We start from the raw sequence: 12,541 nt of genomic DNA on the forward strand, positions 1-12,541 counted from the left end.
CAAAGGGTCAGTAAGTGTCTGAGGCCACATTTGAACTCAGGAAGATGAGTCTTCTGACTCCAGGCTCAATCCACTGCGTCCTCAAGCTACCTATCATTTAACTTACTTATTTTGAACATCTACTATTGGAAAACACAAGGCACTAGAGATAAGTAGAAAATTGTAAACTGGTCCCTGCCCTCAGGGAACTTACATTTTGAGAGGAGAAATCATGTGCTTTGATAAGTCAACACAAACTGTATTCAAGTAAATACAATACCTTGTGTGTTAGTGGAGAGAGTCAGGCAAGAGTTCAGCTGCTGACTCTGACATTGGCTCAGTAACCCTGGACCTTACCTCTGGGTGCTCCCAGGCAAATCTCCAAGACTGGAAGATACAGCCAAAATGCCAAGCTCCATTGGTCAGGGAGCCTCTGTGTTTATCTGGGGAGTTTCCTCTGCCTAGGAAATCCCAGATCCCCTCCTCATCCCCTCCAGAGAAGAGCACTTCTGGATGAGGTGGGCAGGGTACCTAAGCTTGATGGTATCTGGGGAACCCAAGAGGAGAGGATGAAGAGGGAAAACTTCCCAGACAAGGTCAGAGATGGAATGTCCTGTATGCAGAAGAGCAAATGGGGTGTTTTGGCTGCAGTGTCCAGTACGTGGGTGGAGTAACTCAAAATGATCCTAGAATCATACCCTGCAGCTCAGTTGCAGAGGGCGGGAAGGGCCCAAAGGGCTGGTTGGCACTTTATAGGAAGGGCAATAGGAAGTCATTGAGACTTCTGACCGGGCTGTGACATTGCCCTCTTTTGTGCCTTATGTGGATCCATAATCACTTTGGTCATTAAACGGTCATCTCATCTCTTATGGGAACGCGGGTGGGAGAGTTTTGTTATGAGAGCAGGTTCTCCCAGACTGGAACTTTCTTGGCCAAGTGCCAAATGTGTTTGTTTTTAAAATCAACAAGCCACAAACACAAGAGGGCCATTTTTTCATCTTACTCCTACGCAAAAGTAAAGGCGTGGCCTCTGTTGCAAAATAATTTGGAAAGCTTGATTGTTCTCTCTTCCTATCTTCACCAAGAATGCCTTCTGTCTTGTCTGGATCAATCTAATAAAGATTGTCTAAAGACGAGAAAGTGAGCATATGGACCAGGTGTACAAATTATCCTTTGGGGGATAATAATGTCATCTATTTTTCCCCTCCATAAGATAGCTTGTAAATAATTTCTTGGTGTTTTCAAGATTGTGTTGCCACTAGAACCCTACAGCCTATGTGTTTGGGCCAAGTCTGAAATTTAAGATGAAATTTGATCAAGATATATTGTACAGTATTATAAAGACTTTTGGAAGAATTGTAAAGTCTGAGACTTGAATGAAAAATAACTCACAAATACAAGACGGTAGAAGTGTGTCCAGACAGAAGTCGGTCTGAAAAAGAACTGGCAGTGAGAGTGGACTACAAGCTAAATTGTATGCCAGGAAAGTCCCGGTGATGCTGGTTAATGAAGTCTCATGCTCCATTAAGAAAGGACAGAAAAACTGAGCCAGCAAGAGGGTGGCTGTCCAGCTGTGCTGGATGTGGTCATATTGCATGCGCTTCTGGGCACTGCATTTTCGGTAGAGTATTGGTAAGTGGGACGGTGAAGGAGCTCCAGGACACAGGAGATGTGGGTCCAGTGAGGAACTGGACGTGCTTCCCAGGGAGAGGAGAAAACTTAAGAGGAACATGGTGGCTGACTTCAGTCACCTACAATGGCTGTCAGGTGGAAGAAGAAAATTGTTTAGCTGGGCCCCAATTACAGGGCTAGAAGCAATGTATGAGACATGAAGAGAGGTACCTTTAGGTCCAGTGTAAACACACACACTCTCACACATACACACAAGCACTCACACACATGTGCGTGCACACACACACACACACACACACACACACACACATGCACTAACAATCGATAGAATGCTCTAAAAGTGGAAAGGATTGCCTTGGAGGGAGGTGGCAGGCACCTCTCAGGAACACTTTCATTGTGCCTGGTTTTCTTGTCGCAGTAGGAGTTAGGCGCTGCCGTGTCCTCTGACGTTCTCCCCAACTCTCATGTTCTCTAGCCTTTCCCTTCTTTTTGGAGGTGAAGAAGGGGAAAAAAAGGGGGGTTTGTTTCTCTCAATAAAAATAATGTTAATGCCAGCTAATACTTATATGGCATTTCCTATGTGCCAGGCACTGTGCTAAGTGCTTAATGATCATTATCTTCTTTGATGTTCGGAACAATCCTGGTACATAGGAGTTATTATGATCTCCTTTTAACAGATGAAAAAACAGAAGCAGACAGAGGTTACACAGTTAGTAAGTGTCTAAGGCTGGATTTGAACTCAGGTCTTCCTGATTCCAGGACCAGTGCTCTATCACTACACTGCCTTGCTGTCTCAATAATGCTATGTTACTAGAAGGATGGCCTGGGGAATAGAAAGTTGGCTCCAAAGTCAAACGGACCTGAGTTAGATCCTGCCTCTGACACATGCTGGCTAGGTGACATTGGACAAGTCATTTATCTTGTCAGTGTTCTAGGTAACTCTCCCAGACCATCAACTGGAGAGACTCGCTTCCTGTGCAATAGTGGAGGGAGTTCCCCTTTTTGAGACTTCCTTGTAGAATACTTGTGGAAAGATGGAGGGATAAAAAGAGGAACGAAGGAAAGGAGAGAGGGAAGGAGGAAGGGAAAGAAGAGAAAGAAGGGAGGGAAGAAGAGAAGGCAGGCAGGCATCAAGGAAGGGAGGGAGGAAGGAAGGAAGGAAGGAAGGAGGAAGAAAGGAAAGAAGGAAGAACAGGTTTTATCCCCTGAAGGAATTGTGAAGGATTCATTGTTTGGAATCTTTTTACCCACAGTCTGATCTGACAACTCATTTCCTTTGTCCAGCATACGCTCTTTGGAAAGCAGATCTGAATTCTGTTTTGAAATATCAAACCAGATGCACTTATATATGCCAAAGGGTGTGTACCCTCTACCTCTAGCATGCTTAGATATAGCTGTATTAAAAAATAAACACGCATTTGCCCCAAGGTAGCCTTAAGGCAAACCTGCCTGCTCTTTTGACGACCAAGTCCTAATGCAAGTCTTAATAGAAACTTCATTTCTTTAGGAAAAGCCGGTATTATTACCTGCCATATATAAAATGCTCAGTAATAAATGTAGTCAGTTTTACTAGGTTCGGGATTTGCATAATGCTTATGCTTTCTGTCAAATGCTGCTCTATGAGGTGAGTTTATCATGTAACGGCCTTGAAATTCATCTACTTAGAAAGACGCCCTCTTGCCTCTCTATACACTGCCTGTTGTAGATCCCATCAGTCTCCACAGGTGCCGGCTCTCCCCTCCACGTTGCCTTCAGCTCCCAGATCTGTGCATTCAGCCCCCATTTCTCTCCAGCTGCCTGAGGGACACCTCTTGTCTCTTCGCCATCTTCACTTCCACATGTCCTACACTGAGTCCATATCTTTCCCCATAAACACTGCCCTCCTCTCCTTATTTCTGTTGAAGGCACCCCCATTCTTCCAGGCACCCTCCTTTGCAACCGAGGAGTCATACTCAACTCTGTCTTCCCATATCTCTTTCCAGTACCCCATCAGTGGTCAATTTGTGTCCAGTCAAGTCCTACCATTACCCATTTTCTGTAGCACCACCAGCGCCTCCCCTGCTCAGATCTCATCACAGCTCAGCCAGCCTGTTGCTATGGTTTCCCCAAAGGTTTCTCCACATCCTGCCTCTCCTCTCCACTCTATCAAGAAGCTTTCCAGGGCCCTAAAGGCCTTGCCCTTGGTGTGCAAAAGAAAAAAATTAAACAAAACAAACCAGCTTTGTCCTCAAGGAGCTTCCATGCTGCCAAGAGAAGTCATCTGTGCACAAATAAGAAGACAAAAAATGTAAAAAAGTCAGCAGAAGATTGAGGCGGGGGAGGGGAAGGGCACTAACTGCTGGGGGGAGCTGAGGGGGTCCAGAAAGGCCTCATCCCCTCAGCTGAGATCTGAAGGAATGAAGGATTCAAAGAGGGGGAGGAGAGTAGGGAGTACATTACAGGCCAGGAGGTTGTCCTGGGCAAAGTCATGGAGATTAGAAATGGAAGGCCCTATTCACGGACAACAAATAAGACAGTTTTGCTGGTCAGTAAAGAGCACGACAACCGACCGGAAGGTGGGTCTGAAAAGCCAGGTTGGGTCCAGGCTGCGACGGGCTTTAAAGGCAAATGGACAAAATTGAATTTTACCATAGAAAAGAGGTCTGGGCAGGTGTCCCCTGCCCCGGGAGCTTGGATTGCTCCCTACTTTATGCCGAGGGTACAATGTAAATCCAGCCATTTAGGATGCAAAGCCCTCCAGAATCAATCTCCTGTCTGTCTTTCCAGTCTGATGACCCATCTTTCCTGTGAGGTATGATCAGAGCCCGTCAGGCCTGTGGGCTGGTCCCTGTGTTGGACGGTCCATCTCCCATTTCCACAGTACCCACGGCCGCCAGCCCTCCTTCACCCTTTTGTCTCTCAGCACGCCTGAGCAGGCTCAGCTCCAATGCCATCTGCTTGGAGAGTTCTTCCTCAATTCCCCAGCTTTAGTGTCCTCCAAATAACTTCATGTTTACTCTGCACATGGCTCATATTTAGTTAACTGTGGGCATCCTGCACCCTCAAGCAAGTAGAAGTGCCCAGAGGGCAGAGGTTGTTTACCTTCATCTTTATTCCCTCAATGATTGGGAGCTCTTGGTGCGTAATGGGAGCATGGTCAATGCTGATTGAACTGAATTAAATCAGGTGAAGTCTGAAGCCTTGGGCCAGAATCCTGACCTGTCCCTTTCCAGCTTTGTTTCCTTGAGAGAGCTATTGACCTCTCCACGGGACGTTTGGAATGAGAGTTGTAACAGGTGCCTCATAGGGTGACTGTCACATAACTCGCACAGAATGCTTGGCAATGGCAGAGGGCTATGCGATATGAGTTAGGATGAGAAGAATGAGAGGATGTCATCATCACGACTGGATGCTCAGAAGATCAGAGGACTGAGCGCTAGAGAAGCCTTCTTGTTGCTATCCAGTCATTTCAGGCATTTCTGACTCCTCATGACCCCATTTGGGGTTTTCTTGGCAGAGATACTGGAGTGGTTTGCCATTTCCTTCTCCAGCTCATTTTACAGCCGAGGAAACTCGGATAAACAGGGTGGATTGACTTGCCCAGGGTCACAAGCTTGTAAATGTCTGAGGTCAGATTTGAACTCAGGAAGATGAGTCTTCCTGACTCCAGGCCGAGCATTCTATATACTATGGCACCACCTAGCTGTCCCAGAAAAGGCCTTAGAAGTCATTTAATCGAACTTTTTCATTTTATAGATGTTGGAATTAAGACTCTAGAGGTTATACCCACTCAGCTAAGAAATCACTCTGATAGACAATGGAAGAGCCAGGATTCAAACCCAGGGTCTCTGCCTCCAGATGCTGTCCTACATCCTCTTTCCAGCGGTGATATCATTGTCCAGACACCATGACCCATGTCCTCACTTTTGTCCCTATTATACCTCATGACCCAGCTCTTCTTCACACAAGACTCTCCATTTCCTTATTCTGGGCACCTTCTCTGGCTGTCCCCCCATGCCCAGAATACTCCCCCTTATGGTCATCCCCTGCTGGCTTCCCTGGCTTCCTAAAAGTCTCAGCCAAAATCTCATCTACTGCAACGAGGCTCTCTTGGTCCCCTTCGTGCCATCTTCCCTCTGCCACTGCCTCCGATCTGTCCCACACGTGGCTCATTTGCACAGCATAGTTTGCGTGGCTCTCCTCCCTTAGAATGACACTCCTCCAAGGCTGGGACTGCTTTTGCCTTTCTTGGCATCATCAGCACTTAGCCCAGTGTCTGGCACATGGCAAGCATCTAATAAATGTTACTTGACTTTGTTTGCCCGGAGAAAGATGGGCAAGTTGGTTCAGGCGGGTTTAATTTCCACTTAATGCTTCAGTTGGAAATAAAGCTCACTCTGCTTGTTATTTGAGCATTGGTGATGGACTTGGGAGATTTCTGTAAAAGTCATTGATCTGGAGAAGAAGATGGTAGATCCTCAGAGCGCCAGACTTAGAAACAGGGAAATGTATGTTGAATGTGGCCTTGACCATTCACTCTGTCACCATGGGCCAGTCCCTCACTGTCTGAGTCCTAATTTGTCTGTAAAAGGGTCAGAAGAGTACACGCATTGAAGGCTTGACTGAGATGATATAAGTAGAAGTTTCATGTGAATGCCAATGAAGCAGCTGTGCTGCTGTGTAGGCCCTGTGCTAAGGGAGATTTCATCATGACATTATTATTGTTATCATAAATGCTATTGCAACTATGAGTTCTTCTCATCACTATTTTAAATGCTTCTCCTCCAATCCCAGTCTCTTCTGGATGTGCTGAGCTTCCTTTCCAGGGTTCCCTACAGGCAGGAAGCTTAGCATTGGACCCACACCAGGCTGCTTGTGGGTCCATGAGCAGAAACCTAGATGCCTTGAACAGAAACCTGATAGTTCTGGGCAGTGAAAGATCCCAGCTGTGAGAAGCAGTATTGAGTGAGTGTGGAGAGGACCCTACCGCCGGGCCTTACAGACGTAGTAACGAAAGATTACTGGTAATGATGAAAAAGTAGCCATGACTATATCTGACGCTGGCCGTCAACAGGCCCATGTCTCAGTTCTCTAAGGCAACTTTCATCCGAAGATCTAGAAACAGTGGGCAAACTTAACCCTGCCCCATCCTGGTCTCTTCCTGAGGTTAACACTCCTTGCTGCGGAGAGCATTCTTCCTGTCTGTGAACCCCACGTAGGGCAACCCCTGCCTGGAGGTCTGAGCTGAGGCTGGGGCAGCAGCATCTCCGGTAAACAGCGTCCCTGCCTTCCCTTGTGACTGGGAAGAGGCTCAATTAAAACTGGGACCCAGTGACTCCCCAGCTCCTGCTCTGAGCACCTGCGAGCCTGGCCTCTCCCTCTGATGCGCTAACACTTCTGAACACCTGAAATCCCACTTCTGTTTTCTCTGGGCGTCTAAACCAAGTGACAGGCGGGGAATCAGTAAAACATCACACGCAGCTTTGAAAGCTTATAGATGAGAAGTCTCACTGAGGATGTGTTTCCTTCCAGGACAATGCAGAGCTGATCACGGCCCTCCTGCACAGCGGGGCTGACGTCCAACAGGCCGGCTACGGGGCACTGACAGCCCTGCACGTGGCCACCCTCGCCGGGCACCTGGAGGTAGGCCCCTCTGTGCGCCTGGGGGAACAATGTGAAACGGCCTCACTGTTTTCATTGATATCTTTCCTTCTTGTAACACATAGTTTTCTCCTACAATACATTTGGGGGGGGGGCTAGGCAATGGGGTTAAGTGACTTGCCCAGGATCACACAGCTAGTAAGTGTTATGTGTCTGAGGCCTGATTTGAGCCCCAAAACATAGTTTTCTCCAATAACCTTTCTGCCCCGAATAATAAAAATGCCATCACTGCTGCTGTAATAATTTATTTAACATTTATGTGGCATTTTAAAGGTGAATGTATTATCTCACTTTCTCTGACAACAAACTTGTGAAGTTGGTGCTCTTATCCCCATTTTACTGATGAGGGAACTGAGGCAGACAGCAGTGAAGTGACTCGCCCAGGGTCACACAGCTATCTGAGGCCAGATTCGAACTCAGAAGAATGAGGAGATGCCTTGTTTTAAATCCAGCGCCTCTCTCCTATATTACTGAGCAGCCTTTTAACAATGACAACAAATGTTATCTTGTTTATTCTTGGTCTTAATCATAGTGACTTTTTCGGTTACATAGAATATCGTGCTTTGGAATGTTTGCCGTTGTTTTCCTGCTCAGTAAATAAACGCTTCCATTTCCCTTGGAGTTTTGTCCTTCCCAGTGACTCCTGGAAGCCGAATCCATCCAGTGGGAATATTAATATAATTGAACATTATGGGCTACGAGGAAGCTCTGCATGCTGGCCATCACGTCCAAGGTAGCCCAGCCAGAGGCAACAGGAGGCCAGCCTTGAAGGGACATTGCCATCGTCCCAGCTCGTCTGTGCCCAAAGCCTGGAGATGCTGGAGGGGAAAAGGAGGAACAATGACGCAGGGCTGGAAAAATGATAATAATATTAATAACTGATGTTAATAGAGCCCTTCAAGATTCACAAACCACTTTGCACTTATCTCCAAATCCAATCTAACAGGCATTTATTGCACAACATATAAGTGTAAAGCTCCAGGCCAGGTTCTACAAATGTATGTGTGTATGTATATGTGTGTGTGTTTATGAATATGTGTGTATTTGTATATATAGGTGTGTGTGTGATTGTATATATATATATATATATGTATGTATGCGCACATGCATATATACATATATACATATATACATATATACATATATACATATATACATATATACATATATATATGTACATATATACACATATACATATATACATATATACATATATACATATATACATATATACGTATATATACATATACACATATATATACATACACACACACACACACACACACACACACATATATATATATATATATATATATATATATATATATATATATATATTCCCTTCCCTCAAAGAGCTTTTGTTTCCCTGGGAGAATTAATAATTATAATCATAGCTAATATGTATATATAAGTACCTACCATGTGCCAGGCACTGTGCTAGGCACTTTACACTTATTATCTGATTTGATCCTCACAACAACCTTAGGAAATAGATTTTATTATTAGTCCCATTTTGGTGATGAGAGAGCTCAGGCAAACGGAGGCTAAAGGACTTGCTGTGGCCACATAGCTAGGAAGTATCTGAGCTCATATTTGGCCTCAGGTCCTCGATACTCCAGGCCCAGAGCTGACTCCATCACCCAGCTGTGCACAGGAACACACAGCACTTTTAATTTGAGAAGGAAGCCAAACCTCCTAGCCATGCGATTCCTGGAGGAAGCTCCCCCTGAGCTGAGCCTTGAAGGATGCTGGGGATGAGGAAGGAGTGTGGACCTCCTGCACAAAGCTGTGTGTGCGGAGGTAGGAGGGAATGCTCACTTCTGGTCAGTCGGCCTGGAGCATAGAGTGTGGGAAAGGGAGAAATTTAAAATAAGCCTATCAAGGTGGCAGGCTGTAAAGGGGTTTGAATGCCAAATTGAGGAATCTGTCTTTCATCCTGGAGGAATAGGAAACATGAACAATCATTCAGCACAGCTATCATGTCATCAAACTTCTGATTTAGGAAAATTATTTTGGAAGCTCCTTGAAGGGTGGATGGATTGGAAGCGGGACATCCCTTTTGGAAGCGGATGAGATTATACCATTTGAGCCAACATTGTGAGGCGGATAGCTTTGATATCATTGCCATTTTATGGCTGGGGAAACTGAGGCTATGTGGGATTAAATGATTTGGCCAAGGTAACGCAACTAGTCTGCATCAGACTCTGGATTTGAACTCAGGTCCTCCTCATGGCAAATTCAGCCCTCTATTCAGTAAATCCCATATGCATCAAAGACATTCTCTGCTGGTAATTCATAACAAAGGAAAAAGCCAAGGACAAGAGAGGTAAGGGTTTTACGTTGCTTCACAGAGGAAGGAAGAAATGGATCTGCTCCTCTTACTCCAAATGCAGGGAGTGGCCTTTCCAGTGGGAAATCTCTGGCCCACTTTTCTTTATGTCCACCTCAACTGAGACTGTGGGAAGACAAGCTTAGTGATGTCCTCTGGAGTCATCTCAGAAGTTCTATGTCCCCCACCCCCGCCCCCTCCCCTGCCACTGCAAAAAACAAATAAATATAAATAAAAAACAAATTACAAAGCACCCTGCCCAAATATTCGCCCTATACCTTTCACCTGGTGTTCATATTGTCCCCCTTTGTGGCTGGCTCACTAATCACTGGGGGACTTCTTCAGTGTGATTTACCTCAAGTCTCTACTTCAACTTTAATAGCAACAAAGTTTTGGATCAACCATAAGAACGCCTACGGTGGCCAAGGCAAGGAGGTGGGAGTCCCCCTGTACTCTGCCTTAATGAGAAGACAGCTGTGGGTGCCACATTTTAGGAAAGACATTGACGAAATGGAGAGTGTCCTGGGGAGGGCGGCCTTAAGGGTGAAGTTGGGGTGTGAACAGGCATGTTTTCTTGACATCAACCCTAAAGGTGCCTCTTGGCATTGCCCACCCATTGTTCTCAGTTCTGCCCTCTGCGGCCAAGCAGAACAAGGCTGATGCCCTCCCATGATGGCCTTTCAGTCTAGAAGATGGAGATCATGAGCCCCCTATATTTGGTCTTTTCTTGACTCCTCATTTCCATTTCCAACCAGATCATGGAAAGGGAGATATCATGGCTGCCCTTGGCTGCTTGAAGGGATCCCATGGGGAAGATGGATGAGACTCTTGCTGTTGACCTCAGAGGACAGAGGCTGTCTTGCCTCTAGGAACAAGGCCAAACAGATAGAACTGATCTGGTGGAAGCAATGAGGCAAATTCAGTGCCGCAAAGTAGGTGAGAGGGAGCTCTCTTTCAATAGAAGTCATGGAGCAAATTTGGATGACCCCTTGTAGGGTCACTCAGGAAGGAGTACTTATTATCATATGTAAGTTGGAGTAGGTGATCTCTAATGCTGAAATACTGCGATTTCACACAGTCCTACCCAGGGAACACAAGCAAGGTTTCAACTCCAGACAAATCAATGTTAGGGGTATTCTTGTGGAAGTTCAAATTCATCATTCCAGTCCTCATGCAATATAGTGATAGAACATCATATCAAAATGACAGTAAATGTGACAAACAAAATCTTTACCCCCCTCTTTAGTTACCTCTTGCATCCACAGTCAGTTATCATAAGAGCATAAATGCACAGATCTAGAGATGGAAGGAAGCTCAGAGGCTCTCATTTTACTGATGACGGAACTGAGACTCCAGGAGTAATTAGTCCAGAGTCACACAGGAATCAAGCCTTAGAGGCAGGATTTGAATCCAGCTCCTTTGATTCCAGGACCAATGGTCTTTCCATTGACCCATAGTGCCTTCTACAGGTCAATCCATTGCCTATATGTTCAGAGAGGAGCCAGCTTACATGTACTGAACTAAAACTGAGTGTCATCCTTGTTCTCAGTGGCCAGTCTCAGAGTACATTGAGGTAATTATGGTAGGAGAGTCATCTAAAGAAGACTAACGTTTCATTTTCACATTCGGTCCTTCAGCCTGTCATTTTCCTCCAGCAAATAAATCTGTTCAGTGCAATTCATGGCAAATGTAAGTCTAGGTGGCTCCATTGTGAGAAAAAGGAACTCCCACTGGGCTTCCCTAAATATTTAAACACACTTTCAGAAGAAGGAACAGGTTTGGACCAAGGATGAGACACAAAGCATTTAAAACTTTAAAATGTCAGAGTGGGAAGAACTGATGAGGGGCATTTTAGGAGCCAATGGAGCAAATTCAGCTTGTGACCCGGAGCAAGAGACAGCATGGGAGGTCTCTAAGAGGAATGGCTCTTATTTATATCAATGCTAAACTGCCTCCATTGGTAAATGAGGGGATTTCAGCTGAGACCACTAACAGAGTATATAAGAGCACACAGTCAAAGATCTGCGATTCCTTGAATTGCAAATCTTGGTCTGGAAAGATATACATACTCAGTGAGTCTTTCTGGCAGAACTGCAACTTATCCAGATAAAGAGGTCTCCATTCTTTTCCCCTTTCTCCCCTGCTCCCATATCCTCATAGATCCCGCCTCCCACTTCTCTCATTTGCCAATATATTTAAAGATTTCAACATGAATCCTTCCTTCTTCCTTCTCCCTCTACTCTCTATCCAGTCAATTTCCAAATTGTCATTTCCATCTCCATGTTAATTTTCCTATCTGTCTGTCACATCGTTCTTCCAGCCAACTTGGTGTTCCATTTCGGGCCCCGTTCCTTTGCATGGTATGATTCCCAGCCCTGGAAGTTTCCTCCTCCTTCACAGAAAGGTTGATCTCCATGAATCACTGGCTCCTTCCAGGCTCCTTTCAAGGTCTACTACCTGCAAGGGGTGTTCCCAATGCTCCTCACTTATTAGGGCTTCCCCCCAAATTTACAGTGTATTAACTTTGTGTGTATGTGTATGTGTGTATATGCACATATTTATGTATCATTTTAAATTTGACTTAATCTGTGAATCTGTAAAATTTCTTGTAAGCTTCTTATGGACAGGGACTGTATCATTCTAGCCTTGCTATCTTTGCTCCCTAGCAAAAGGATATTGAATGAATGCATGCCAAATGGAAGTGACCAGGTAACCAATAGAAGTCATATAATAGAAACTGATTAGCCTTGACTCTTCTGCATAATGAACTAATAAAAGTTATTCCTTAAACTAATAAGCAAAAATTTATACAGAGCTAGCCAAAAGTATCACATTCTTAATTTAGTGGATTTTCCATGTAAATGAATTGTTCTAATATTATTGTATATTATAATCATCCCTTCTTTCCCAAATGCATTCATTCAATAAATGCATATTATGTGGAACTTTTCTTCCCACTCT

General features: G+C 45.0%; 1 protein-coding gene across 3 annotated transcripts in view; it reads left to right on the top strand.

Annotated features, from left to right (window-relative positions):
* The window catches only part of TNNI3K (TNNI3 interacting kinase), a 340,568-nt gene that overhangs the window by 26,132 nt on the left and 301,895 nt on the right, over window positions 1–12,541 (top strand). For all 3 annotated transcript variants that reach the window (XM_078156719.1, XM_078156718.1, XM_020968575.2), the window contains exon 5: window positions 7,123–7,233. In XM_078156719.1, the coding sequence (XP_078012845.1) occupies window positions 7,123–7,233 (111 nt within the window). The remainder of the gene's footprint in view (window positions 1–7,122; window positions 7,234–12,541) is intronic.

The sequence above is a fragment of the Phascolarctos cinereus genome, unplaced genomic scaffold, assembly GCF_003287225.1.
Source record: "Phascolarctos cinereus isolate Bilbo 61053 unplaced genomic scaffold, phaCin_HiC Scaffold_5;HRSCAF=322, whole genome shotgun sequence".
Taxonomy (NCBI): domain Eukaryota; kingdom Metazoa; phylum Chordata; class Mammalia; order Diprotodontia; family Phascolarctidae; genus Phascolarctos; species Phascolarctos cinereus.